Source organism: Motacilla alba, chromosome 1, assembly GCF_015832195.1.
Source record: "Motacilla alba alba isolate MOTALB_02 chromosome 1, Motacilla_alba_V1.0_pri, whole genome shotgun sequence".
Taxonomy (NCBI): domain Eukaryota; kingdom Metazoa; phylum Chordata; class Aves; order Passeriformes; family Motacillidae; genus Motacilla; species Motacilla alba.
In genome coordinates this window covers 661,112-688,877 of record NC_052016.1, presented here as the reverse complement: position 1 = coordinate 688,877, position 27,766 = coordinate 661,112, and the positions used below count along the sequence as shown (strand labels likewise).

General features: G+C 51.3%; 1 protein-coding gene across 8 annotated transcripts in view; it reads left to right on the top strand.

Moving 5' to 3' along the window:
- Positions 1 to 27,766, top strand: part of ITSN1 (intersectin 1) — a 107,886-nt gene that overhangs the window by 3,666 nt on the left and 76,454 nt on the right. For 7 of the 8 annotated variants that reach the window (XM_038143030.1, XM_038142760.1, XM_038142856.1 and 4 more), the window contains exons 2-4: positions 23,560 to 23,619; positions 24,817 to 24,909; positions 25,543 to 25,606. In XM_038143030.1, coding sequence (XP_037998958.1) covers positions 23,592 to 23,619; positions 24,817 to 24,909; positions 25,543 to 25,606 — 185 coding nt within the window. In that variant the 5' untranslated portion in view covers positions 23,560 to 23,591. Of the gene's footprint in view, positions 1 to 1,573; positions 1,639 to 23,559; positions 23,620 to 24,816; positions 24,910 to 25,542; positions 25,607 to 27,766 lie in introns of all 8 variants that reach the window. The other variant, XM_038142679.1, reaches the window with a different exon arrangement.

Genomic DNA, 27,766 nt, shown 5'->3' with positions numbered 1-27,766 from the left:
CCCTGCACTGTCCCTCATGGCTGTGTGTGCCCTCGGTTGTGAGAGCTGGCTCTCCATCCCAGGAGTTTGTGAGAGCAAGGTTCTGTGGGATGGCAATCCTGGAGGATCAAGGTAAATTCCATATTACAGGAAATACATTGCTACCAATAGTGTGGATAGCAAATCCTAATGGCACTGTTGAAATCATTCCACTGGAGGCACGTTGCCTCAAAAGTTCAGGTTTTCCTTTGTGTGTTGGTCCTTCAGATTTCCATGATTTCAGATGATAATTTCCATGATTTCCAGATGATTCGGATTTTCAGCTCTCCCTCAGTATTCTCTGAAGGATCTAGCCCTGGGCATAATTGGCTGTGATGACTGGACAGGGTTTAGCTGTGCATCGTCTCAAGGTGCAGGTTCACAAGCTCCACAGAAATGCAGTTTGTAGGAAATAGTTATTAATACACAAATAATACAAAACACACAGAATGCCTGGATTTAAACCTGTGCTTCCTGAGGGAGGGTTCCCATGGAGCCACCTGGGATGGCTGGCACCTCTCTGCAGGACTCAGAATGAGCCTCCTCTGGAGCACATGGGTTTCTGTACTTCCATACAGAACCGGAACTATTTACTGCGTTTAAATATCCCTGTGAAATAATCCAGACTGCCAGAGGGCAGGGCTGGATGGGATCTTGGCAATGAGGAATTGTTCCCTGGCAGGGGCTGGGATGGAATTCCCAGAGCAGCTGAGGCTGCCCCTGGATCCCTGGCAGTGCCCCAGGCCAGGCTGGACACTGGGGCTGGAGCAGCCGGGGGCAGTGGAAGGTGTCCCTGCCATGGCAGGGGTGGCACTGGGTGGCTTTGAGGTCACTCCCAGCCCAACCCAGCCTGTGTTAGAGTCTCACCTGCTGGGAGTGTCATCCAGGTTTTCCAGCCTCCCTCCTGCAGATCCAGGGGATGCCCGTGGCAGAGCTGCTTTGGGGGAACAAGAACTTTTCCTTTTTTTCTGACAGCACCTCTGGGTCTCTCTGTGTGAGCCCTTCGAGCCAGTGTATGAGAGAAATGTTGAAATGATGTCTGGTTTTGTGTTTGCAGAAGAGCCCCCACCCATCTTGGGGGGAAGGAGAAGAGGCCTCTCTTGTTTTCTGCCTGCTCTCCTCCTGCCAAGCACACACGGACTTTTTGTTCCCTGCCCTCCCAGCTGAACTGTGGAGGGGAGCTCCAGCCTTGGCTGCTGGGCAGGGAATTCAGCTGTGCAGCCGGAGCAGCCTCAGCTGCCCAGCGAGCTGAGCCCGGGGAAGGGCAGCTGCACATTCACTCCCAGAGCTCAGCCGGGGCTCGGGAGGGCTCTCTCCGTGCCTCTCTTTATGTTGTGGTACAGTTTAGCACCTCTGCTTGTGTGTTGGCAACTCGCTGCTTGGATCTGAAGCGTTCCCAGGGCTGATCTGAGAACTGAAGATACAGTCGAGCCAATTCCGTGTTAATCACAAATTAAACACAGAACTATGTTAACTGTGTCTTTGTGGTGATAAAGCCTTTTACTGTAACTGCAAAAATCCTTTTTTTTTTTTTTCATTTATGTTATAATTTCAGATTCCCAGGCGCCGGGTTGTGGGCTGGCCTGTGAACTGCAAGGTGCAACATTTGATGGTTTTTTAGTAAGTTTTGCACGTGGCCTTCAGGTGTGGACAGGTTTTGTGGGGATTCCTGTGCTTTGGTGAGGAGGTGCAGCCAGGAGCTCAGTTACCCAGTGCAAGTTCTAGTAACTTCACAAATCTTCAGGGTATTTTGGGGAAGCACAGTTAATTCCTACAGAGAATTATAAAAGCTGACAGCTTGAGAGCTGTGTTTTGTAATAAAATGCCAGTAATCTGGTCATGTACCAAACGGGATGATGTAATCATTGAATTTCTTGAGCAAAAATCCTGACATTTTCCTTGGAGTCACATGTGAGCCCCAGCTGGATGAACTCAGCTCTCTGCAGCTCTCAGACAGACGGGCTCCTGTGTAGGGTTGGTGCTTGCCTGTTTTGCACGGACATTTGGTGGAATTCCATTTTTTACAGGCAGTTCTCTGCCCTGCACCTTTGCTGCAGCTGCTGCCTGTGCCTGTGCTTGCTTTCCCAGCTCCCTGCCTGCAGCCATCCCCATTCTTACCTGTTCTTTTCTTGTCCTGCATCTGTATTTCTTCCCTGTAATGGTCTCTCGAGTTCCAGCGTTATCTGAAGGCTGGCAGGTGTTCTCTCCCTCTCACCCTTTGGATTTTGATGTTCCTGGGTTTTGTTCTGCTGGGGATTGTGAGGGCCAATCCCAACCAGCAACAGCTTTGTGACTGGAACTGGGTTGTAGAGAGATCTGAAATACCTGAAACATTTTCTTCCTCGTTACCACCTCTGTTCCTCTGTGTGGGCTTGGACTGCAAACAGCAGAACAAGCATCAAAGAGAAGAGGGCAGGGTTTTTAGTTGGAATAAAGCAGTGTGGCATGAAGTTACTGTCGGTGTTCAGGGAAGTACTGCTTTTAAAAGCAGACATGTAACAAGGTTTTCCCCTCTTCTTTTCTAACTGCTCCTTATAGTTTTGTTGTTTTTGTTTTTTTTAATGTTCTGGTTTGTAACATTTCTATTCAGAGGAAGAGTTCAGAGCATAAAAGTGTTAAAATATGTTTTACGTGTTAAATTCATGGCAGGACATTGTGGATTTTTGAAGTGTCTAAGGACAAAGTTTGGAAACAGCCTTTATCCAACTTGGAAGCTTCTGCCTGTTCTGCTCTGCTGTTCTCAAACCACAGAGAAACCATAATGTGCTTATTGAAGAACAAACAGCAGCCTGCTATTTAACACAGCACATGGATTTTAAGAAGTGACCGAAATCTAGTTTTTGTGGACGTTTGCTGCTGAGAAGTGAGGTTGCTTCAAGGAAGTGTTGTCAAATAGCGCTGACATGGCCAGAGGAAGAGGGCAAGTGCAGTTCACTCTTTGGGTGGTGTGGCACTGTGGGCACCGCCGAGCAGCTCCAGCTGGCTGTGCCAGGAACCTCTGGCTTCACTGGGATCAGGGAGTCTCTCTCAGGGCTGGAATTCCCGTGGGCCCAGAGCCCTTCAGATGGCTCTGGTGGGACCAGAGGGGATGTTGGGCTTGTGACCAGGAGATCTTTAATTGACGTGGGATGGACCAGACTGATCCTCCCGTTTGGGGCTTCCTGCTCTCTGACCCCAACCTGCTGAGCTGGCAGGAAGCTGAGGTGTTACCCTTGCTCAGAACGTGCTTCCTTATCACAGCTGTTATCAGAGTGGAGCTGGAGCTTGTGCAGCATTTTCACTTGACCAGCTCCATGCCTTTTTTAGGTTGTTTAGTCATCCTTTTTGCAGAGTCAGAAGTGAAGGATGACCCGTAAATCCCAGAGCTCTGCGTGGGGGATGGAAAGCTCTTGTGACACAGGAATAGGAAGTTCTCCAGCTGCAGTCTGGCAGGATTGTCTGCCATGGATTGTTTGGTGCTGCTCTTTCAACTCAGTCTCTAAATCTGAGGGCATTGCTTCGAACTCGTGCTGTCTGCAGATGATGCAAGCAGAACAATTTTGCTTTGTGAGGAGGGAAAAAGCTGCATCCTTTAGAGTCAAGTGCTCTCAGCGTTACTCTGAGCTGCTGACAAATGCTATTGTATGGCTCAAAAAATCACTCTGTGTAAACTACTGGGGGTACTTAACCCAAAGAGTTGAGAACTTAAAACCAAACCCCTCAGTGTCTCTCCTGTCCCCCCAGCTCTCCATGAGCATGTGGTGCCCATTCCCGTTCTCTCTGGTGACAGGGACAGCACCCAGGGAGCAGCTGAACTGGGCCAAGAGGGATTTAGTTTGGGTTTTAGGGCAAGGCTCTTCCCCAGAGGCTGCTGGCACTGCCCAGGCTGCCCAGGCAATGGGCACGGCCCCGAGGCTGCCAGAGCTCCAGGAGCCTTTGGCCAGCGCTGCCAGGGGTGCCCAGGCTGGGCTTGCTGGGCTCTGGGCAGGGCAGGGGTGGCACTGGGGGATCCCTGGGGGTGTCTCCCAGCTCAGGATATTTTGTGATTCTGTGATTTTAGGAAATCTGGTGAAGTTTTCTGTTAATCACACTTTTAATTTGAATACACTCTTTGTACAGCAAAATGTGGTGTGGGATCTCTGAGCCTTTAAACATCACCATTTCCCAGGATCCCCAAATCCCTGGGGCTGGCACAGCCCTGCCAGCCCATGCAGTGCCAGCTGTGCCCCACGGCCACCTTGTCCCCAGCCCAGAGCACTCAGTGCCACCTGCAGGGGACACCTGCAGGGATGGGCACTGCCAAGCTCCCTGGGCAGCTCTTTGCAGTGCTGATGTGTTTGTGCTGTGCTTCCTGGTCAAACTGCAGCCCAACTCTTGGGATTTTAGTTGGAGAATTCAGAATTTCTCAGGTGAGCCAGTGGGATCTGAGCTGGTTTCACTGCTCCTGCTTGTCACTCATGACAGACTTTGGATTCCTTGCTGAGAGACGAGGAGAAGGAGGAGAGCTGCAGGACTGAAAAGAGTAGGAGTCTGTAGGAGTGCTTTTCCCTTGCTGGACTCCCCATCACTTGGAGGCCGGGTGGCAGAGCTGGAGCTGGAGGCTGGAGGCAGAGCTGGAGCTGGAGGCAGGGCGGCAGAGCTGGAGGCTGGGCAGCAGAGCTGCAGCTCTGACCTTTCAGTGCCTTGGCCCGTGCTGGTGCTGGGCTGGCGGAGCTGAGCGAGTTCCAGGGATGATGTGTTAGCTGGAACCTCAGCCTCACAGGCTCTCTGTTCAGCTGTGCTCATTGCTGGGTGGGCTCTGCTGGTGGCTGAATAATAAATTTTGTGCCCTTTGTGTCTCTGGGGACTTTGGTGGAAGTAAGAGGCAGGGAGGATCTTTGGATGGTTGATAAAGTCGCTGTGATCAGGGATCTCATGAAGCGTCAGAAATAATGTTGCATTTTTCCTGCTCTCTGTGCTTCTTTCCTGCTTTCTGCTCTCTGTTACAGGAAAATGTTCCTCTGGAGCTCTGAGGCAATCAGGCCGTGCTGCTGGAGTTGCTCAGTTCCTAGAGTTTCTAGAATCTCTTAGGGTAATGCCAAGTTCCGGCTTTCCCTGGATTACCTTGATGCAATCCTGGATTAAAGCACCTGGGGTTAGCTCGGGAAAACAAAGCACAGTCTGGCCGGGGCAGGGCGGCAGCTACACGTGTGCAGGGAATAGAGTCCTGCTGAATCTCTGCAATCGTTATGTTAAAATGAGACGTTCTGCTTGGGAAGTTCAAACCAGCGACAGAAATTGAGTCCTCGTCTTTAAAACACCCCCTTCAAAATGCTGCCAGCGTTGTGAATGAAAAATGCTGACTCAGTCCAGCTCTGTGCACTGAAATGAGACCCAGGGAACTTGAGCACTGAAATTCTGGTGACACTTCATTTCCTTTTGTGGGCAGGTTTATTGTGCTTTCCTGTCCTTTCCCAGCTTCAGAAGGGAGGGAAAAAAAAAGGAAAGGGGAGAAATAAAGAAATTCTTATTAAACAAAAGTTCCTTGAATCTTCCCCAGAGACCCTTGTGTGCAATTCCTCTCCATGTGAGATAGCTTGGAGCTGCAGAGGTTTGGAAAGGCAGGAAATGCAAGGGCAGAAGGCTGCAGTGTCCTGGGTACAGCAGGGTGCAGCTTCCCAGGCTGGCTTTGCTCTGATGATCGAGTTCAGTGTGGCACCAGCAGTGCCTGGTTCTGTACCAGCCATGGCCAAGGGGCTGCCCTGGCTTTTCTGGCATCCCTGAATGGGCTGGGATGGACCTCAAAGCCCAGCCAGTGCCACCCCTGCCATGGCAGGGACACCTTCCTCTGTGCCAGGCTGCTCCAGCCCCAGTGTCCAGCCTGGCCTTGGGCACTGCCAGGGATCCAGGGGCAGCCCCAGCTGCTCTGGGCACCCTGGGCCAGTTCTCCAGGATTTCTGTGAAGGAGCTGGGATCCCACGAGGAGCCGGGCTCTGGAGCTGGGATGGGGAGCTGGGAAACACCAGGGGAGCAGAGGTAACAAAAGGGGGAAATGGGTTCCATCTCTGCTGAGGCTCTTCTCAGTCCCTGGAGGGGCATGGAGTGACAGGACTCAGGGGAATGGCTTTGAGAGGAAGCAGGGCAGGGCTGGATGGGGATATAGGGAATGAGGAATTGTTCCCTGGCAGGGTGGGCAGCCCTGGCACAGGGTGCCCAGAGCAGCTGGGGCTGCCCCTGGATCCCTGGCAGTGCCCCAGGCCAGGCTGGACACTGGGGCTGGAGCAGCCTGGCACAGGGGATGAGCTTTGAGGTCCCTCTGAACCCAAACCATGCTGTGGTTTCAAACATTTACCTGTTGAGTTCTGTTGTTATCCCTGTACGGTATTATGAAACCAGGTGAATGCATTCTACCAATAATTCCATCCTGCATTAGCTTGGCTTTGTCTCTCATTAAAGATTCAAAACTTTATTCTGTGAAGATTTAAATAGAAACAAAGCCTTGCTGTGATAGAAGGAAGGAGAGCTGTTACCTAGTTAGGTGGTTTTCACCTTTCTTTTGATTTGTGGACTTCTAAAATAAGCATTCTGAGGATGTGCACTGGGGCTGATGTGCATGAACCTAATATTAGACTTGATTTGCCTTATTTTTTACAGGTTGCATGGAGGTTTGCTGTTTTGTGTTTCAGCTAGGGGAAAGCACAGCCATGGATTCTCAGGGTGTCTTGTTCTTATTTTGCTGAGAAGAATGCTTCAATTGAGCTGCTTGTTGGCCTGCAGGAGGGAGGTTGGGTCTTGTTATGGCTCTGCACATCAGGAAACTACAGCAGGAGTGGCTTCATCTGAACGTGGTGACAGCCAGATCCCTGCATTGTTCTGGGAGCTTGCAGGGCCCAGATTGCAGACAGAGAATCCCCAAATCCCCGGGGCTGGCACAGCCCTGCCAGCCCAGGCAGTGCCAGCTGTGCCCCACGGCCACCTTGTCGCCAGCCCAGAGCACTCAGTGCCACCTGCAGGGGACACCTGCAGGGATGGGCACTGCCAAGCTGCCTGGGCAGCCCCTGCCAAGGCCTGAGCACCCTTTCCATGGGCAAATTCCTGCTGCTGGCCAAGCTGAGCCTGCCCTGGCCCAGCCTGAGGCCGTTCCCTCTGCTCCTGTCCCTGTTCCCTGGCAGCACAGCCCGACCCCCCCGGCTGTCCCCTCCTGGCAGGGACTTGTGCAGAGCCACAAGGGCCCCCCTGAGCCTCCTTTGCTCCAGGCTCAGCCCCTTCCCAGCTCCCTCAGGAATTCTCCAGCCCCTTCCCAGCTCCCTTCCCTGCCCTGGACACGCTCCAGCCCCCCAGGGCTCTTGCTTTGATTCATGTGCAGGTGCCACTGTAGAGCTGGTGTGTTATGTGACTGCTCCTCCTCCCCAGAAGATTCCCTGTTAACTCCTCCAAGGGATATGGCAATATTAGCAAAGTTGGCCTGTTGGTGGGGGGAGTGTAACCCTGGTGGAAAAGTCTCATGGAAGTGCTGCTCCCAAGGAGAGAGGCTGCTGGAGTCTTGTCCTGGCAGATTAACACAAGGTGCACACCTGGGTGTCTGTTGATCTGCTGCTGGTTATCAGATTTGTTTTAAGCTCCTGAGCTCTGTACAGAACTCAGATTTGCACTGTGCTTTGGGTCACAGCAGTGAACAGAGTTTTCTCCTCCCACTAGGAATAGGCTGCATTGGTTGGGAAAGTATTTGGCATTTGTATCCAATTTGTTCTGTTTGAAAAATATCTGCACAGCTGGTTGCTATAGAACCATTCTATTCCTCCCAGATTCCATGGTTAGTGTTGGATACAGTGGGGAAGTTCTTGGCAAGGTAACTGCAAAAAATGTGTGAAGTTCTTTGTCCCTGGGGACGGTGCTGGCTTAGTGCCTCTTGCAGGACTCTTTATTCCTGCCTTTCAGTGCTGGCAGGAGCAGTGCTGGTGGATCTCTGACCTCTGGCACTGTGGATCTGGTTACTCATATTTTTGGCCGGGCTGTTACATTTTAATGTTATGGCTTTTTTCTTTTTTCCCCTTAGATCTCTGTGTATCTGTTCAGTCCGTCCAGTCTAGGGAGAAGCATTTAAAAAATGAGGTTTATGTGAGTTTCTTATGGGTCTAAACACTGAACTTTGCACTGAAACCAAATTAAATCTCACTTGCAACTGTGAGATCCTGCTTGGAACATCCATGATTCCCCCTCAGGCTTTTTGGTTTTTTTGCTGTGTGTGGGTTTTTGGCTTTTTTTCATAATGCTTAATTCACACGTGATTTCTGCGTGTTACTGGGGCTGATACTCTGCCAGTGCTGCTTTCCAGAGCAGATCAATTCTTCTGTCACACAGAGTGTTTTCCAGGGTTCCACTCAATTCCCGCGTGCAGTCCCCTGGAATATCCAATCTAAAGGTTTTGCCTGTCTGATCAAAGCTGGTTTAGTGTCTGGGGAAAGCAGGGTGTGGGCAGGGTGCCCCATGCCCTTCATCCTGTATCCCTGCAGCATTTCTTAGCAATGCTCTCTCCAGGCTCCCCCCACGTGTGGTGCTTGCCTGTTCAGGCAGGTGTGTTTTGGATGGGTCTTGATATTCTGCATGTTTTAATAAAGTGGTCTGACAGCTTCCTGAGCTGCCAGCAACGAAATGAATGTCAAAGAAAGACTCGCAGAAAACTCTCCAAATTCTGAAGTAGGTGAGCAAAACACGAAACTTTGTCCTCTGGTAGCCCAAGAGCATGGAGTGACAGGACAAGGGGGAATGGCCTTGAGCTGAAGGAGAGAAGGATTAAATAGGGTATTGGCAATGAGGAATTGTTCCCTGGCAGGGTGGGCAGGGGCTGGGATGGAATTCCATCCCTGGATCCCTGGCAGTGCCCAAGGCCAGGCTGGACACTGGGGCTGGAGCAGCCTGGCACAGGGGAAGGTGTCCCTGCCATGGCAGGGCTGGGATGGGATGAACTTTAGGGTCCCCCTCAATACAATCCTTCTGGGATTGTGGAATTCCTTCTGGGATTTCTGGCCTCAGCTCTGCCGTGCCTGTCTGTGTTTCAGGAACTTTTGCCTCCTTTGCCATGGGGGTTGTTAGGAGTCTCCCCAGAGTTCCCTGCCAGGTTCTCATGCTCGTTGTCCCGAGGTGTTGCATTTCCTCCTCAGCCTGCAGGATTTGCTCTGTTGCCCAGGTTCTTTGCCTCATTCCAGCCTGATTGTCCCAGCTGGTACCTGCAGTTCCTGGAGGATTTTAACAGGGCTCTGACCCTGTCCTGCTGGCAGCCAGGATTTGGGAGGCCCCTGCAAGCCCTCATTGGGGCTCTTGAACAGGAACCTTTCAGAGGGCTGAGGGAATGATCTCAGGATTGGAAGATGCTGATTTTTCTGCTGGGCCCAATTCAAAAATCTTTCTCCTTTGTTCATGTCCTGAAGGAACAAGAGGTGCTGCTTGGGCTTTTTTTCTCCTTTCTTCCTGCTCCTCGGGCATTCCAGTTCCCAGCTGTCCAAGCAGTGATTAAAAGGGCCATAGACAAACACAGCCCAATACTTGTGTTATTCCTTCATTTGCCCTCATTTCACTGAAATAATTAGTGAGATTCTTCAGCGCTGGAAGCCACGAGCTGTTGCCATATAGAGCTCCTGTAGCTTGAAGGTTGTCATGGATAATGTTTGCTGGAGAACTACAAAAGGGGGAAGAACAGAAGTGTGTGAGTAAATGGCCTCTTCAATGTAGAGTGTGAGGGCACCTCTTGCTGGGGACCTTAACTGAGGGTTATTTGCTGCTGCTGTTTTCTCCTTTAAACATATGAAGTGGCTTTTTTTTTGTACTGGACTTTTTTTTCTTGTGTAATTTGGGGTTTCCTGCCTGAAAGTTGCACCAGTCCAGCTGAACATTTGGAGGAGTGCTGAGTGCTTGGGTTCTCAAACTGTCAGCAGCAGCATTTAATCAGATGAGAACTGAGGCATGTTCGTGTAGTTTTATCTCTACAGGTACTTAATTATTCATTTCTGTGAGGAAGCAGAGTGGATTTGATGTAATAAATGCTCCATGGGGCCTGGTCTGCCTGGTCACAGCTTGGGGACAGGGCATATCACCTGGAGAATGCTGTGGATCATCCTTGGCACGTTCAGTGCCTCTGCTGGTTCTGCATGGTGAAAGTACCAAGGGCTGCACTTGGACTGGGCAGCCTGGCATCAATCCAGGCTGGGGTGAGCAGAGGGAGCAGCCCTGGGAGAGCTGGAGCTGCCCCAGCCCAGAGCCCCCAGCTGGGATCAGGAGAGGGATTGGGATTGTGCCCCTGAGCCCCTCAGGTGATTCCCCAGCTGCAGAGCTGCCCCAGCCCTGGGCCCAGCCCTGGGAGGAGCTGGAGCTGCTGCAGAGAGCCCAGAGGAGGCTCCAGGATGAGCAGAGGGCTGGAGCAGCTCTGCTGGCAGCAAAGGCTGGCACAGCTGGCATTGTTCAGCTGCACAGGAGAAGCTTTGGGCTGAGCTCAGGGTGGCCTTGCAGGGCCTGCAGGAGCCCCAGGAAACCTGGAGAGAGACAATTTCCAGGGGAGGCAGGGACAGCACACAGGGAATGGCTTCAGAGTGAAAAATCACAGGTTTAGATCGGATATTAGAGACAATTTCCTCTGTGGCAGGGTGGGCAGGGGCTGGCACAGGTGCCCAGAGCAGCTGGGGCTGCCCCTGGATCCCTGGCAGTGCCCCAGGCCAGGCTGGACACTGGGGCTGGAGCAGCCTGGGGCAGTGGAAGGTGTCCCTGCCATGGCAGGGGATGATTTGAAGGTCCTTTCCAAAGCATTCTGTGGTTCAGTGTGTTCATTTTCCTGGTCTCAGTGGTGGTGGAGTGTTATTACCTTTTCCTTTCCCCAAAGGGGGACAAGTTCATTTGGAGGCAGGCGTTCGGATTCCTTCCTCTGCAGCAGCCAACTCTTCACCCCGGCGAGTTCATTTTGGGTTTTCTCTTCACTTCAAGCAGCAGTAAACACCTGTGGTACTTTCCAGGAGAATTGACAACGTCGCTGTTGATTTTGAGAAAGGCTTTTTTGACTGATGAAGGTTTGGTTGTGAGTGCTTCAGTATTGGGTGGTTTTGAATAGTTGAAATATTGACAACTTAATTTTTCCTATAAAATACCTTTAGGTTGCACTTCTGCAGCCAAGTGAGTGCCATAAACTCTTGCTTGCTGTTTCAGCAGGTAATGATTGATGAAGTTATAGATTCATCATTATAATGCCAGTTTTCATTTTGAGCTCTCAACTCAGAAGGCAGATAACCAGAAATGTATTTTTAGCGTGCAGGGGTTATTTTGGAGATGTCGGCAGTTGCCAGCTCGTGGAGAATGCTGTGCTGGAGCCAGGAGCTGAGCAGTTCCTGCTGACTGCAGTGCCAGCTGGGAGAGCCTCTGCTCCTCACGCTGTCCCCAGCCCCGCTGGGGACGTGCTTTGGTGCTGCAGCAAGTGGCCCTGGAGCCATCTCCTGTTGGAGTCACAAGGCTGCTGCCAAGGCAAATTGCCCCTATTTTTAACAAGCCAGATGGAGAAATAAAACAATCCTGATCCACAGCCAGGAGTTCAGCTCCTGGCTTCCACAGCCAGGAGTGAGCAGCCTCTCAAGCCACCTGGATGAATTGGGATTGTCTGGTTTAATCCACCGCTGCAAGTGCGAGCTATAAATTGTGCCACTCGTTCCTCCTGTGCTATAAATTGTACAAACCTTTCATATCTGTCGTTGTCAGGCAGTGATCTCTGCTCCCTGTGAGCAGGGACAGGACCCGAGGGAGCAGCTCGAGCTGTCTCAGGGAGGTCTGGGCTCGAGATCAGGAAAAGGTTCTCTCAGAGCGGCTGTCAAGGCAAGTCAGACCCTAAAGGAAACTTCTGTCCTCAGATCACTGCTCTGCGGTGGGTGGGTGTAGCACCATCTTCTGAGCAGGTTTGATCTCTGCCCAGAGGTGTGAACCTGGGAAAGCTCAGCCTCTGGGAGGTTTGACTGGAGTGCTGTAAGAGCTGCGGTAGTTGGAGGGAGGAAAGGGATGAGTTGTGTTTATACCATGGAGTTGCTGTATCCAGCCCTTCCTGCTCTTCATCATTCCTTGGCTCTCCTCTCCCTGACCTCTCTTTACTGTGTTTCTTCTCTTCACTTACCTTTTAAACTCCCTGCCTCTGCTGAAAAAACATCCTGACTTGGATCAGCCCCAGTGTGTCCAGCGGGAGCAGGGCAGGGATTGTCCCTCTGTGCTGGGGTCCCTTGAGGGCCGGGTCCAGTTCTGCTCCTGCAGGAGAGACCTGGAGGGGCTGGAGCGTGTCCAGAGCAGGGAAGGGAGCTGGGAAGGGGCTGGGGAATTCCTGAGGGAGCTGGGAAGGGGCTGAGCCTGGAGCAAAGGAGGCTCAGGGGGCCCTTGTGGCTCTGCACAAGTCCCTGCCAGGAGGGGACAGCCGGGGGGGTCGGGCTGTGCTGCCAGGGAACAGGGACAGGAGCAGAGGGAACGGCCTCAGGCTGGGCAGGGCAGGCTCAGCTTGGTCAGCAGCAGGAATTTGCCCATGGAAAGGGTGCTCAGGCCTTGGCAGGGGCTGCCCAGGCAGCTTTGCAGTGCCCATGCCTGCAGGTGTCCCCTGCAGGTGGCACTGAGTGCTCTGGGCTGGGGACAAAGTGGCCGTGGGGCACAGCTGGCACAGCTTTGCCAGCCCCGGGGATTTGGGGATTCTCTCCTGGGGATGCAGAGTTCAGGGTGGCTCTGTAGGAACCACCCTGCTGCCAGCACACAGTGCCAGTGGGTAGGGATCAGGCTGTGACATCCCAGGAGAACAATTTGTGGGTGTCCTTGGGCACTGATTATCAGTCAGCATGTTAAAAACTTGCCAGTGTGAGGGGTTTAAGGAGGGGCTTTGTTTTCACAGCTGCCTTGGCTTTCTTCTTGACCCAGACTTGAAAGGTTTTTTAGATCTGTTATGTTGGGAAATCAGCATCATGTTGCAGTTTTGCGACTGGATTTTTTTCCCAGTGCGAGGCTGCCCCACAACCTTGTAGCAAATTTTCCTGATTACAGGGAGCTGCAAACCAGTCGACTTTTGAAGTATCCACAGGGGAGAAATTAGTGAGCTACAGTAAACAAACCTCCCCGTGCCACAGATTTGTGACTTACAGTAAATAAACCATTAGCACTAACAACAGCCTTAATGTTCTTATCCTCTTGCAGGAAAGGAATTTTTATCCTGGAAAGACGTATTAAAGCATTTCAGGACAGGAAAATTACTCTTTGCAGTGTTATTAACTGTCCAGACTTCCTGGCTCATTTACAGAAGGACCATAACAAAGTTTTCCAGAGCCAGCATGGAAAATGCCTGTGCACATGGTGCTCCCTCCAGCCTGCATCCTCCAGAGCAGCTCAAGTGCTTATCTAGTGAGGATGAGCATCTCTTCCCTAGCTGTTGGATACATGGTTTTGTTTTTTTGAAGACCCTGTTTTCCATATCTAGATTTTCCCTCGGAGTTCTTGGCTTTGTGTGCATATCCTTGTTCTCTCCAGCACGGCCTGAAATGATTCCCAGCCCTTGGCAGAAATGCAGAGTAGCTGGAACTTGGGGTCACTTGGAGCCCTCCTCAGTGCTTCAGTGCTGCTCTGTGGGACAGAGCTGGAGCTGAAATCTGGCTCTTCTCCCAAGAAACTCTTGCCTTGGCCTGTAGCTTTGTGTAGAGACAAACCTGAACCTCGCTCTCTGTTTGCTTGGGGAAATCTTGTTCCATAAATCCTCACCCCTCCAGTCCAGTGAAAGTCTTCCCTTGTTTTGTGTCTGTTTTGCTCATTTCTTTGCTGTGTCTGAACTTGTCATTAGCGCTGCTAATGCACCCAGCAGGATTATTCCTGGCCTTGTATCTCAGCATTAGAAGAGAGCAGGGCTGGATGGGGTACTGGGAGAAATCCTTCCCTGGCAGGGTGGGCACGCCTGGCCCAGGGTGCCCCGAGCAGCTGGGGCTGCCCCTGGATCCCTGGCAGTGCCCCAGGCCAGGCTGGACCCTGGGGCTGGAGCAGCCTGGCACAGGGGAAGTGTCCCTGCCGTGGCATGGGATGAGCTTTGAGATCCCTCCCAGCCCAAAACATTCCTTTACCCCAGCCAGGAGTTGAAATCTTTCCAGTTGTTGTTGAGATGCAGGAGCCTGGTTTATGTGGAGCTGCTGGGAAAGCACAGTTGTCACCTGGAAAGAAAGCTTGGCACATGCCCTTACACAGCTCTTTTTGTGCCATTCGAATGTACTTGCAGTCAATTAATGATTTATTTAATCTAGAAATAGGATTTTTAAGTTGGATTGTGCCTTTTAAAATGTATATTTTCTATATGTATTTACAGTCTGTGTTTTATCGTGCAGACTGTTTGTTCTTTCCCTTATCCCATTGCTTGTGTCACTTGCCTGGTTTTGTGGTCACACCTGGGATGGTTTTGCTCTTGTGTGAAAACTGGTTCCAGACATTTTGAAGGGAATTGATCTCCTGGAAACCCTTGCTTTGGGATCGTCCCTGTCCCTTGCAGTGGAGCCCTTTTTGCTTCATTTCCTTAGAGAGTGCTTAAGCATATTTTAAATAGGAGACAGGAGCTCTAGCAGTGGAACTTTACCATGTTTAATTCCTTGTTTAGGCTTCATGAGAGAGTCCCTGACCCTCCCTGTGAGCTGCTGCCTGCTCAGCCCCCTTTGGGAACTCCCTTGATTTTCCCGATGCCCAGGGGCCTGTCCTGTCCCAGGACGTTTCTCTGTTTCTCCACCGTTTGCATTTCTTCCCTATAAAGAGAAAGCTGCTGTTTCTTGTCTGCTGGACCCTTTCTCTTCTTGGCCACCTGTGACCAAGCAGTGCTGGAGCAGCAGGGCTGAGTGTCACCAGAGGGAGGGTGAGTGACAGAAAGCCTGGTCTGAAGGCCTCAGTTAAAGTCTGTCTGTGCATCTGAAGAGCTCCGTGGGTCCTGCAAGGGTTGAGGAGACAGAGCTTGGAAGAAATTCAGAGCCCAGTGTCCTCGGGTGGGAGCAAGGAGCGGCCTCAGGCAGAGGTGATGTGGGCTGACACAGCTGCTGAGGTGCTGATAGGAGCTGGTAGATGCTGAATAATTCTCCTATGGAATGACTGGATTGAAAATCTGCTTCCCAGACCTGCAGCAGCAGAGCCCTGCGCTTATGGAACTGGGAGAGTTCAGGAGAGCAACTGCTTGCAGGGGACACAGTGACCTCCCTGAGTCCTTCAGGGGACAGAGCCTTTGCTTTCATCACCAGCTGGAGCCTCTCCCTGCCCTGCCAGACCTTTTATCTGCTGGATGTGCCTTGGAGCAGGGGACAGGGAATGGACAGCACATCCTGAACTCCCTGACTCAACCCTTGTGCTGACTCAGGGCTTTTTCTTCCTTCCTTCCTTCCCTTCCCCCAGCAGAGCTGTTACTTACTGGCAGAGATGGGGAAGGTGAAGTGAAACAACTCAAGAATAGCTGATTTTCTTTTTTTTTTTCATAGTCCCCATTTCTAAGGATCAGCTCTAAAGTTGAGACAAGCATGTGGATTTTCACAGCATAGCTACATGGGATCAGGTCAGGCCTACAGTGATTAGATCTTGGGCTGGAAGGCACCACTGCTGTCCAAGCCAGACTTAACAGCTCTGACCTGTTCCTTTGGCTGCCCTAATTCCTTTAAAAGCATCGAGCTGGGTTGAAGCATGGCAGTTCCTGCAGAGCTGTGTCATGGGCATCTGTAGGAGAGGGAGGGAAGAAGTGTATCAGCCACTTCCCAGAGTATTTCCATGATCCTCTTGACTTGGATGTGCTGCAGCTGCGTCCCCCTTGCTGCAGGAGGTGGCTCGAGGTGGGTGGAATGGGTGTGAGTTGATGCAGGAATAAGGAAAGGGTTAATGTGCAAAAAGCCCTGTGATTATTTATTGTCTAACCCAGTTGGGGTGGTTCTTGCAGACACAGTACCTGAAGGAAACGAGGTTCTTAGTGGTGAGGACTGGACAGATCAGAGTGTGGTGAGGGGAAGATGCCCGCAGAAGTGCTCCAGCTTTCCAAGCAGCGGTGCTCTGCCCTCTGGAAGCTGGAGTTCAGGAGTTGAGGGTGGCCAGGTGAAGGTGTGCTGTGACTGTCAGACTCCTCTGAGAATAATGTACTCCCATGAAATCAGGATAAAGCTGGCACTGAGGGGTCACAGAGCGCTCAGACTCAGCCAAGGCTGGACTCCAGGCCTCGGCCACTTCTCTTTTGTTCCAAGAGTCTCCTGGGTGCCATTGCTTAGGGATCCTGGAGCCATGGACGCAGCTGGATGAGCAGCTTGGAAATAAAGCAGGACTGTCTTCAGTTTATGGGATAGAAACACCAGAACCCATCTGCTTAACCTGCTTCTCTTGGTATTCATGGAGTCACCTGGTGGGTGAGGCTGGGAGGGACCACACTGGGTCACTGGTGGCATCTCCCTGCTCCAGCAGGGCCATCCCAGAGCCCAGGGCACAGGGCTGGGTCCAGGTGGCTCTGGAATGTCCCAGGGAGGAGACTCCAGCCCTGTCTGGGCTCTGCTCCAGCTCGGTCCCTGCCCAGGGCAGGAGTTGTGCCTCCTGGGCAGGGGAATTGCTGGGCTCAGCCCCTGCCCGTGGCTCTGGGGCCATTGCTGGGCCTGGAGCAGAGCCTGGGGCTGCTCTGACCTCCTGCACACAGGGACAGACACAGGGACACAGGGACAGAGGCAGGGACAGCCCCAGGGCCAGGCGGGGCTGAGCCCCTCTCAGCTGGGGCTCCTCTCCAGGCTCTCAGCCCCGGCTCCCGCAGCCTCTCCCGGGCACGGGGGGGCTCCAGGCCCTTGCTCAGCTCTGCTGGAGCTGCTCTGGGAGCTCCAGGTCTGTCAGATAAAGCAGACTGTGAGATCCAAGGGCACACAGCTCCCACATCCACCAGGGGATCCTGCACTTTCTTGTCCTGCTTTCCAGATCACTCTTGAGGTTAGTGTCAGGCTGCTGTTAAGGTTGTTGTAGGTGTGCAAGTATTCCCAACTTCCTAATTCTTGTCTTGCAGCTTTTGGGGTTCAGTACTTGTTTTGAAGGAGTCAGAAGTTGCCCACTGCCGTTGTGTTATGAGGGTTTTTAACACACTCCCCCAACAAGCAAAATGAGGTCACTGCTGCACCTGTGTGAGTAAAGACAACTTAAGAAATCAACCAAGAACTGAGAAACTCCTGGAATCCCTGCTTCACAGGGTCTGGTGGTTCTGGATGAAGCCAGCAGCTATTAACCTGAAAATAAAACAAGATCCTTATTTCTTATCGAGGGGTTTAGGAGCAGTTGAGCGACACAATGGCTTTTCATTGTGTGAAACCTTTTAAAATGAGAGGCAGCCACCTCTTGGGAAGGTGCTGCAATCCAGCACCAGTTCAGCTGGGACTGGGGTTCCTGCAGGAGCCCGTGTGTGAGAGATCCTGGGATCCCCGGGGCTGGCACAGCCCTGCCAGCCCGTGCAGTGCCAGCTGTGCCCCACGGCCACCTTGTCCCCAGCCCAGAGCACTCAGTGCCACCTGCAGGGGACACCTGCAGGGATGGGCACTGCAAAGCTGCCTGGGCAGCCCCTGCCAAGGCCTGAGCACCCTTTCCATGGGCAAATTCCTGCTGCTGGCCAAGCTTGAGCCTGCCCTGGCCCAGCCTGAGGCCGTTCCCTCTGCTCCTGTCCCTGTCCCCTCTGGCTGTCCCTCTGTCAGGCAGATGATCTCTAAGGTCCCTCCCAACCCAACCCATGGTTCTGGGATGCAGAGGTGATGTCTCAGCAGTCTGATCAGTGCCACAGGGTTGAAAACGTCTGCCCTGGGGAGGTGTTTGTTAATCTCTTCTGGGTGCTGGGTACAAAATAGCAGAAATGGCAGCACTTGTGAAGGTTTTTACTTCGCCAGTCACTGCTGTAAGGAGCAGAAAGCCTGGAAAATTTTGCAAAGTGGTGACTGAGTTAAAATCTGAGCTCCAAAGAGCAAGGATCACAATAACCTAAATGTCTCAAATGCTTTTGTTTCCAGCATTGATCCAAACTTACCAGGCTTTGCGAAAACTCTCTGAGTCCTTGACTGCTCCTGGTCTAGAGGCTTTCCCACGGAACATCTGCGAGCTCCAAACCCTGCTGCCAGCCTGGGACACTCGTGGGATGTCCTGCTGGGGGGATTTTGTTGTCATTTGGAATTCTTGGAGGATGTTGGGACTTTATCTGGTTGGGTTTGTCTCTTTTTTTTTTCCTGTGGGAGGAGGAAGGTGACTGATAAGTGGCCTCAGGAATTAATTCTTGATCTGAATGCCAGAATTATCTCCTGAGGAATTGTTTAGGAGTAGAAATGCTGGGTTGCATTTTAGGGAAAACAAAACCAGGATCTTTCTTGTGTGAAACGTGTCTGTATGAAGACACACAGCACTGAAATAGCTCAATTATTCTTGATTTATACCTCCTGTGGCTTTATTGCAGTTTTCTCTGTAAGCATGGCCTCGGCAGAGCACAGATAACTTTAAATAGAAACTCTAATAAAGTTCTGAGCCATATTTTTAAAGTCCATACATAATACACTGTGAAAGGAATTTTCATATTTGTCTGACTCCTATGAAGAAATGTTTTTACTGGAGTTACTCCTCATTTTTTCGAGGTAAAAGCTTTATAAACATCAGTACTTAAATTTAGACATGGTCTGGGATTTTACATGTGTGGAGTTGTTCTCTACATAGTTCAGTTTTACTTTTATGTGAACAACTTGTAGGGTTATGATTAGGTTATATATATATATAATTATATATATAACCTAATAGGTGTTATATATATATAATTATATATATAACCTAATAGGTGTATAATATATTTTACATATATATAACCCAATATATATATTTTCATATATGAACCCTAATATAAATTAAATATATATAATATACATATTATATATATTAATACATACTATATATAATACATATTTTATATATATATATATATATATATATATATATATATATATAAACAGTGCTTGTATATAGGGTATTGGTTTATGAGAAGAAACAACTTGGAGTGAGGATCAAGAGTTGAAATATTTCTGAGCTTAGCTGCAGCAGTGTAAGGTGGAAGAGAGAGCCCTGAGAGCTGGGCAGGCCTTGTCTCCCTCACTCAGAGCAGGGGGTGAGCGATTGTTTCTCATTAGTGTCTATAAAGATAATTAATTGTACAGGTTGTAAAGTTCCAGTTGTGCCTTATTGCTGGTGTTGTTCACTTTCCATCCCTGTGCCAGGGGACATCTCATCATCCCCAGGCCAGGCACGGGGAGAGGCTCCTGGTGCTCTGGGCTCCACGGGAAACCATGGATGGATGGGGAGCTTGTGGAGTTTCCTCTGGTGGAAGGTGTCCTTGGCAAGGGACAAGGAGAGGGGTGGCACTGGGTGGGCTTTAAGGTCCCTCCCGACCCACACCATTCCATGATTCTGTGATTTCTCTCCCAGATTTTTTGGGCTTTCCAGAAAGCCCCAGAGGCCAGGAGATGTTCAGTGAACAGTTTTGACAACCAGGGGCCTTTCTGCAGGCCCAGAGCAGGGGGAAACACAGAGAGCAGCTGTGGAATGGTCCTGTGGGCATTTCCCATTATTGATCTGCTGTAATGTCATTGATCTGTCACTGCTGTCCCTGACCTGGGAACACCAACACGCTCCAGTGGCCCACAGACCTGCCAGGAGGGGACAGCCTGGGGACAGCTGCCAGGAACAGGGACAGGAGCAGAGGGAACGGCCTCAGGCTGGGCCAGGGCAGGCTCAGCTTGGCCAGCAGCAGGAATTTGCCCATGGAAAGGGTGCTCAGGCCTTGGCAGGGGCTGCCCAGGCAGCTTGGCAGTGCCCATCCCTGCAGGTGTCCCCTGCAGGTGGCACTGAGTGCTCTGGGCTGGGGACAAGGTGGCCGTGGGGCACAGCTGGCACTGCATGGGCTGGCAGGGCTGTGCCAGCCCCGGGGATCCTCTGGCCTTGGTGGGGAGAGGACCTGTGGGGTGGCTGCTGTTGGGAATTGCAATCTGGAATATTTGCCTTTTCTGGAGGGCTGGGAAGGGCAGAACTCGTGAGTGACCCCAGAGTTCAGTGGTTTGGACCCTGTGGATGAGATCTGCATCTCTGCTGTTCAGGGGAGGAGGTGTTTAACGTTGGGAGGAGGTGTTTAACGTTGGGAGGAGATGTTTAATGTTGGATTGCTTTGGCAAATCCCAGTGCAGCAGTGGCTTAAGCTCTTTTGTGCCAGGCAAAGGTGAGTACTCCAAGTTCCTTGTTGTGCTCTCTCGAGGAAGGATGAAGTGTCAGCTGCATCTCCTGCCTCCTGTGCAGCACACACCCTCCGAGGCACTGTTGCTCCTGTTTCATTGCTGCTCTGGGCTGCCTTCCCAGGGAGCTGTGTGCAATCCACTGACAGTGCAGTTGTGCTTCCCCTGCTCGTCTCCCCTTCTTCCTGTTTGAATCATTCCTGAACTCGTTGGTCAGCAGCAATTGAATTTATCAGGGTTCAAAAAATTGCTGAGGTATCCAGGTTTATACAAATGTCAGTGCCTGGAGTGAAATCACAGCTTTCCTGAAGGGAAGGGATGGCACAGAGCTCAGCTTATCCAGCCGGGATTTCTGGCAGCTCTCTGGACATTTGGTTCCTTCAAGATCTGTGCTTTAATCCCACTGTGGGTTCTTTCTTGGGGATGCTGGGAGAGACAAGGAAGGCAGAGGAGTGGAGTGAGTGCTGCTGTGGAGCTGGTGGGGACTGGAGAATGTGGAAGGCACTTCTAAACAGCTGGTTACTGTGTCAAAATCAGGTTGGAAATTGAGATGTCAGTGCTGGGCCCTCACTGCAAAGAGACTTGGAGGGGCTGGAGCGTGTCCAGGGCAGGGAAGGGAGCTGGGAAGGGGCTGGAGAATTCCTGAGGGAGCTGGGAAGGGGCTGAGCCTGGAGCAAAGGAGGCTCAGGGGGCCCTTGTGGCTCTGCACAAGTCCCTGCCAGGAGGGGACAGCCGGGGGGGTCGGGCTGTGCTGCCAGGGAACAGGGACAGGAGCAGAGGGAACGGCCTCAGGCTGGGCCAGGGCAGGCTCAGCTTGGCCAGCAGCAGGAATTTGCCCATGGAAAGGGTGCTCAGGCCTTGGCAGGGGCTGCCCAGGCAGCTTGGCAGTGCCCATCCCTGCAGGTGTCCCCTGCAGGTGGCACTGAGTGCTCTGGGCTGGGGACAAGGTGGCCGTGGGGCACAGCTGGCACTGCATGGGCTGGCAGGGCTCTGCCAGCCCCAGGGATCCTGTGCTGGTGTTTTGCTTTACAATACTTTTCATATATATGATATTTTACAATATCACAACTGTGCCAGATGTTTTTGGGGATCAGTAATACCTGTTCTCCATCCATGAGCTCTTCAACCCCAAAACCAGAATCACAGAGCAGCTTGGGTCAGGATGGACCTCTGTGCCCAACTGATCCAACCTTTGGAGAGAGGCCTGGGGCCCTGGTGTCACCCCAGCCCTGCACAGTGCCACCTGTCCTTGTGGAACTGGGGTGGGCCATCAGCAGTGAGCAGCAAACTGCAGCCTGTTCCAGTCAGGGGGAGCCTTGCCTTTCCCTCAGATTGCTTGTCTGTCCGTCTGTCTGCAGTCAGCTTTGCTTTGGGTTTCAGCCTCGCATTTAAACACAGTTCTCTGCTCCTTCTCTCCATTCCCCCAGCTGGCTTTGGTTTATTTCTTGCTTGCTTTCTTCTTTTTTTTTTTTTTTTTCCCTTCTGGAAGTTCTTTGCCGTAGTTTCTGCTTTCCTTGGCATGCAGCACGGGGCTGGTGTTCAGACTTCCCTCTCGCTCTCCTCTTCCCCGGAGTTCAAGGTAAAGGGGAGTCGATTCCTTTGGAATCCTGGCAGTCTGTGGAGGAGGCTGTTCCCTGAAGGGCTGAGCCCAAAGAGCTCTGCTGCTCCCCTTGTGCTGCAAAGGAGCAGATAATATGGAAACTGCCCGGGCTGTGAGAGGAGGGACTTCAGGGACTTCTGCTTTTGGGTTTTCCTGCTTTTTCTCCTTTTTTGTGTGTGTGTATGTGTGGCTTTTTTTGGCTTCTTTGGTGGTTTTTTTTTTTGGTTTGGATTTTTGTTTGTTTGTTTGTTTTGGTTTTGGTTTTTTGTATTTTTTTTCTTCTTTAAGTTTGGTTTTGGTTTAGTTTTCTTTTTGCTTGTTTGAGATTTTTTTTGTTTTTATTTTTTCCTCCTCCTTCGTCCTCCCCTTCTTATTTTTTTTTTCTTTTTCCTTTATTTTTCCCCTCAAGGTTTCCTTGCAGTCATAAAACCCAGCAGCACCGCTGAGTTTTTTCCCAGAGCAGAGAACAATAAGAAAACAGGCAGAGATAAAAGTGCTGATCGCTCAGCACTTCAGGAATGCTTCTGGGAGAGCCCCACAGCTCAGGGAGCTGCTCTGAACCCTTGCATCTCTGCAGCTGGAATTTGAAACTTTTGGGATAACACTTGGGAGCAGCATCAGCTGCTTTCCCTGGCCTGGGCCACCAGGCTCTGGAGTCACAGGCTCGGCCAGATCAGGAGCAAAAAGAGTCAGGATTGCGTCCATCACTCCCAAATTCCAACTGCTGGGGAGCCTGGCTGGCAAAAGTGCCAGGGGTTTGTGCAGGGACATCTGGGGAGGGGACACGGAGGAGGTTCCCAAGTTGGAAGCCAGAAGAGAATGTGGGAAGTGGGAAAGGGGGATGGGGAGGGGAGCAAACAGGAATTCAGACAAAAGGAAATTGTTGGTGCAAGTGAAAGCCTTTTCTTAGGGATATTGATAAATTTCTGCTGCTGCTCAGGCAGCCTAAATGATTCCCCTGATTCTGCTCCCCTCTGCCTTTCTGCTGTTGCCTGGAAGACACGAGTGGAATCTCCCAGGACAAGAGGCCACGGCTCATTGTTGTGCTGGCCATTGTCCCCTGGCTCGGGCAGCTCATGGCAGCCTTTGTGTGCAGCAAGAAAAATGGTTTTCCTTCTCTGTGTCCGGCTGAAATTTGGAGGCTGCGCGGTGCCTTTGTTGGCAGAGCCAGCGGTGCTCTCCTGGAGCCTCCCCTGCACCTCGGGCCCTCGCTGCTCCTGGGGCTGGGGACGCAGCAGCACGAGGAGTTCATCTCCGTGTAGCCACGAATTTCATTTAAGGCAGGGCATTTGCTGCCAGGAATAAAAACCAGATCGCCGGTGGTGGCTCGCAGCAGTTGGAAATGGAGCTGATTTCCCTCCTGAGCAGGGGTTGGGACACTCAGCAAAGTCATGGAGCCTGCAGCAGCAGCCCTGGGGTGGGACTGAGCTCTGCTCTCTGGCTATTTAGGAATAAATACTTGTTTACAAATAAAGGCTGCTTTTGAGGCCGTTCTTGAGGCAGAAGTGGAATGCAGCTGCCTGCTGGGAGGAAGATGCCCTCAGAGGTGCACAGGAAAGTGCAAAAATGAGTTTTGGGAGTCCCACTTGGTGTGGGAAGTATTGATACAATCCTGCTTCCTCACTGCCTTTTTTTTTCCTCTAGTAATTAATCATCCAGAAAATGTATGGAAAATAGAAGATACTGTGTCAAATATCTGTTTGTTTTCTTTTTCTTTTCCAGGCATCTATTAACAAGCTAAAAGTGACAGAACCATGGCTCAGTTTCCAACACCTTTTGGGGGTAAGTGATTTCTGGCGTGTTCTGAACTGTTCCTGTGTGCAAACACTTGGCATAAACGTGTTCCTTTCCAAGGGTTTTCTCTAGGGAAGTGTTTGTGCATCTCTCGGAGCTTTGTGGTGGCTCTGCAGACACCTCCCTTTGCAGCCCAGAGCCCTGTGTGCTGCATCCATCATCCCTCCCTCCATCATCCATCATCCCTCCATCATCCATCCCTCCATCATTCATCCATCCATCCCTCCCTTCCAGCCCCACCCTCTGTCCCTGCAGGGCACAGCCAGGCCCCTCAGGCACCGCCTCATTCTGCTCCTCCTGCCCTGGAGAAGTGCAGGTGCTTTTCCTTCCAGGGTTCCTGGACTTGGTAGCTGCTGGAAGGTGCAGCAGATGCCTTTGGGTGGGATCACTGCCAGTTTTTCCCTCGTTGTCCCATCAGCCACATTTAGGTTAGAACAAATATTTTTAGCTCTTCATTTACAGCAGGGGACGTTGCAGCATCTGGAAATGCAGTGAAAAATCCAGGATGGGCCCTGGCCGTGCAGTAGGAACAGGATTGTTTGCTGTTCACACGAAATCACAGAATCCCAGACTGGTTTGGATTGGGATACTCATCCCAGTGCCACCCTGCCATGGCAGGGACACCTTCCCCTGTGCCAGGCTGCTCCAGCCCCAGTGTCCAGCCTGGCCTGGGGCACTGCCAGGGATCCAGGGGCAGCCTCAGCTGCTCTGGGAATTCCATCCCAGTCCTGCCCACCCTGCCAGGGAACCATTCCTGCTGTGTAACTCACCCAGATTTGCCCTGTCTGGGTCTGAGCCCATCCCTGGCACTCAGTTCCTGATGAGCAGTCCCTCCTCCTTGCAGGCCCCTTCAGATCCTGGGAATCCGCCTGGCCGTTGGGCTGTGCACCTGGTCTGCAGGAGGGCTACAAAGAGAAATCTCAGTGCAGGACAGACAGACTGCTCTGCTTGCCCCTGAAGGGCGCCTCTGCTGGGGATTGTTCTGTGGCAGGGTCAGGTGGGATTCTGGGGGAAGAGGTGCCTTTGCAGGCAAAGGAACTGGAATTCCAGCTGCGTGTGCTCTGGGGGCAAGCGACCTCCCACCCCTGGGTTGTTTGAGGAGCCCCAGCCTGCTGCCAGATAAGAACAGGGGGTGCTTTTTAGGTCATGCTTCTTAATAGCATTTCTCCATTTCTTTTGAACCAGGCAACCTGGATATCTGGGCTATTACTGTGGAGGAGAGAGCAAAACATGATCAACAGTTCCATAGTCTGAAACCAACTGCTGGATTTATCACTGGTAAGCAAACAGCTTCCACTCCTAACTTTGTTTAGTTAAAGCTTAACTGGTGAGCCTGAATGTGTACAGAGCTGCCTGGGAGACATATGGGCATAATAATGAGAAAATATGAACAGGTATTTCTTATTTTATATCCCATTGTTCAAATATTTTGCCACATCAGCCCCAGCTTTTCTGTTATTTTCTGATATTTTCTATTCCCCATCCTGCTGTGGAAGGGAGTGATGGGTTCTTTGTGCCTGGGCTCAGTCCACCACACTCATATTATGATAAATAAAAGGTCTGATTAAATAAAGGTGTGTCACTTTAACTGAAATCAGATTCAGAAATCCAATTTGTACGGCACTGACATCAGCACGGTTGACCTCTTGGAAAGATCTAAATGCAGAACTGATTGAAACAGTGGGAAGCAAAGCTCCAAATCAAGGAATTGCCCCGATCCTAATAAATTTTCATCCAACTTTGGTCTCAAAGGCAATAGGAGGCCTCTTCTTCATTGCTCTGTTTTGTTACATGCTCATCAGTCAGGGCATGGGTTGGGCTTCTGTTGCAGCTCTTTTGCCTCCTGATGCCCCATTCCCTCTGCCAGGTGTTTGCAGCTGGAGCTGAAGCCATGTCCTGTTTCTTTTACAGGTGATCAAGCCAGGAACTTTTTTTTCCAATCTGGGTTACCTCAGCCAGTGCTAGCACAGATATGGTGAGTGTGGGGTGGGCACAGGGCTGCGTGTGGGGCACACCGGGGCAGGGCTGTGGGCTGGGCTCTCCTGGGGTTCCCCAGGCTCAGAGCTGGTGCCAGCCCAGGGAATCTGCATCCAGGGCTCCCTTGGGCAGTGCCAGGCTGGGTGGCTGTGCCCCAGGGCAGGGAGCCATGCGGGGGCATCTGGCCTGGGGTCACCTCTGGGCTGGGGTCAGCGGGGTGAGGGTTAACAGGGGCAGGTGCTGGCTCCTGCCCTGGGGTCACCACAACCCCACAGAGCTCCCCAGTCTTGGGGCACAGGGCTGGGAAGGGCCCTGGAGGTGCTGGTGGCAGTGGCTGGACACAAGCCCAGGGGTGCCCAGGTGTCCCCAGGTGGGCAGGAGGCTGATGGCCCTGGGCTGTCCCAGTAAATGGCATTTTGGGAGCTGGCAGTTTCAAGCTGTCATTTCGAATTGCTAAATGCTTTCAGCTCTGTTAAAACTGACTGCAATACAGTGATACAATTGCTAAGCTCAGTAATTAGTAATGCATCTGCTAATGGGAGAGCCTAGGCAAGACCTGGAGTGTTTGTTACAAAAATGAAGATTGACACAGACTGTTTCCATTGGAGTTGGGTCCAAGCTTGAAATTGTTTTGTCACTCCTTGGTGACTTCAGCCAGATCCAAATCTGCTGCCCATTCCACAGCACAGACATTCCCACAGTGCCACAAACATTCCCACAGTGCCAGATGTTCCTGCAGGGATGAGGGGTTTCTGCTTTCACCCTGCCAGACCTGCCCAGGAGCCAGGGAATGGCTGCCAGTGCCAGAGGGCAGGGCTGGATGGGATCCTGGCAATGAGGAATTGTTCCCTGGCAGGGTGGGCAGGGGCTGGGATGGAATTGCCAGAGCAGCTGGGGCTGCCCCTGGATCCCTGGACACTGGGGCTGGAGCAGCCTGGCACAGGGGAAGGGTGGCACTGGGTGGGCTGTGAGGTCCCGCCCAGTTATTCATGGTTTGCATTAATAATTGCTACCAGCACACACACTGGTGTGAGACAGAGAGAATTGAAACTGGTTTTCATTCTGGGTTGGGTGAGAGGGATGGAGAACTTTGGGGGAACCTGTTCCCTTTTCCTCTGTGAGCTATTTGGGAAGGAGTTTATTGCCATTGCAAAAACCTTCTGGTGCAGTTAAGGACTGTTAAAGGCAGAATTTTGCTCTGACAGGAGAAAGAGGAGAATTATTTAATTGCTTTGGAAATCTGCATGCCCAGACCTACATGGCTTTTAAATAAAGAGCTTATTTTCTTTTCTGATTATCTTCATCTTACAAATATCAAAGCTGGACTGGTTGTCTTATTTGCTGAAGCCTCAGTGGGTGTTCAGATGTCCCTTTGGAACTTCTCTTGCCTCTGAATTAAACAAGGAAAGAAGTTTTGTCTTAAACAAGACATCCTTTCTCCAAAAATCTTCCATAGGCCTTGGTTTTAAATAGGTGTTAACAAATCCAAACAGTTGTAAATAGTCTGACTAAGGATCTCTTCCTCTCTGAATTATTCAGTTTTCCAGGCTCTTGAGAGGAAGGGAATCATTCCACTCCCTCTGGAGTTGTCATAGAGACAAGACCTGCACATTTTTGTTAATGAAGCTGAGCTGAAACTTATTCAAGCTGCCTTTGTAAATCATAAAGCAGCTCATGGACATTCCTTTCTCTCTGCCTCTCTTATTTTTTCAGTCATCTCTGAATTAAATGAAGTAAATATTTAAGTAAAAATTTTTAATACAGATCCTTGAGTACTTTGGAGGGGGAGTTTTGGAGTAATGAGAAATCCCTGAGAGATGGGTGCTGCTGCTCTTCCACCAGTGTTTGCTCCTGGAATAGCTGGGTTGGGCTTGTGGAGGTGGCGTTTGATTGTTACTGGGAGAGAAGGGGAGGTACAGGAGTCCTCAAGGAAGGAAAGCAATTCTGAGCTAAAACAACTTGTAAAACTCTGGAATTAATTTTCTGTTCTGAGAAATCCCAGAATGGTTTGGGCTGGGAGGGACCTCAGAGCCCACCCAGTGCCACCCCTGCCATGGCAGGGACACCTTCCCCTGTGCCAGGCTGCTCCAGCCCCAGTGTCCAGCCTGGCCTGGGGCACTGCCAGGATCCAGGGAGTCCCTGAGGAAGTGTCTGTCTG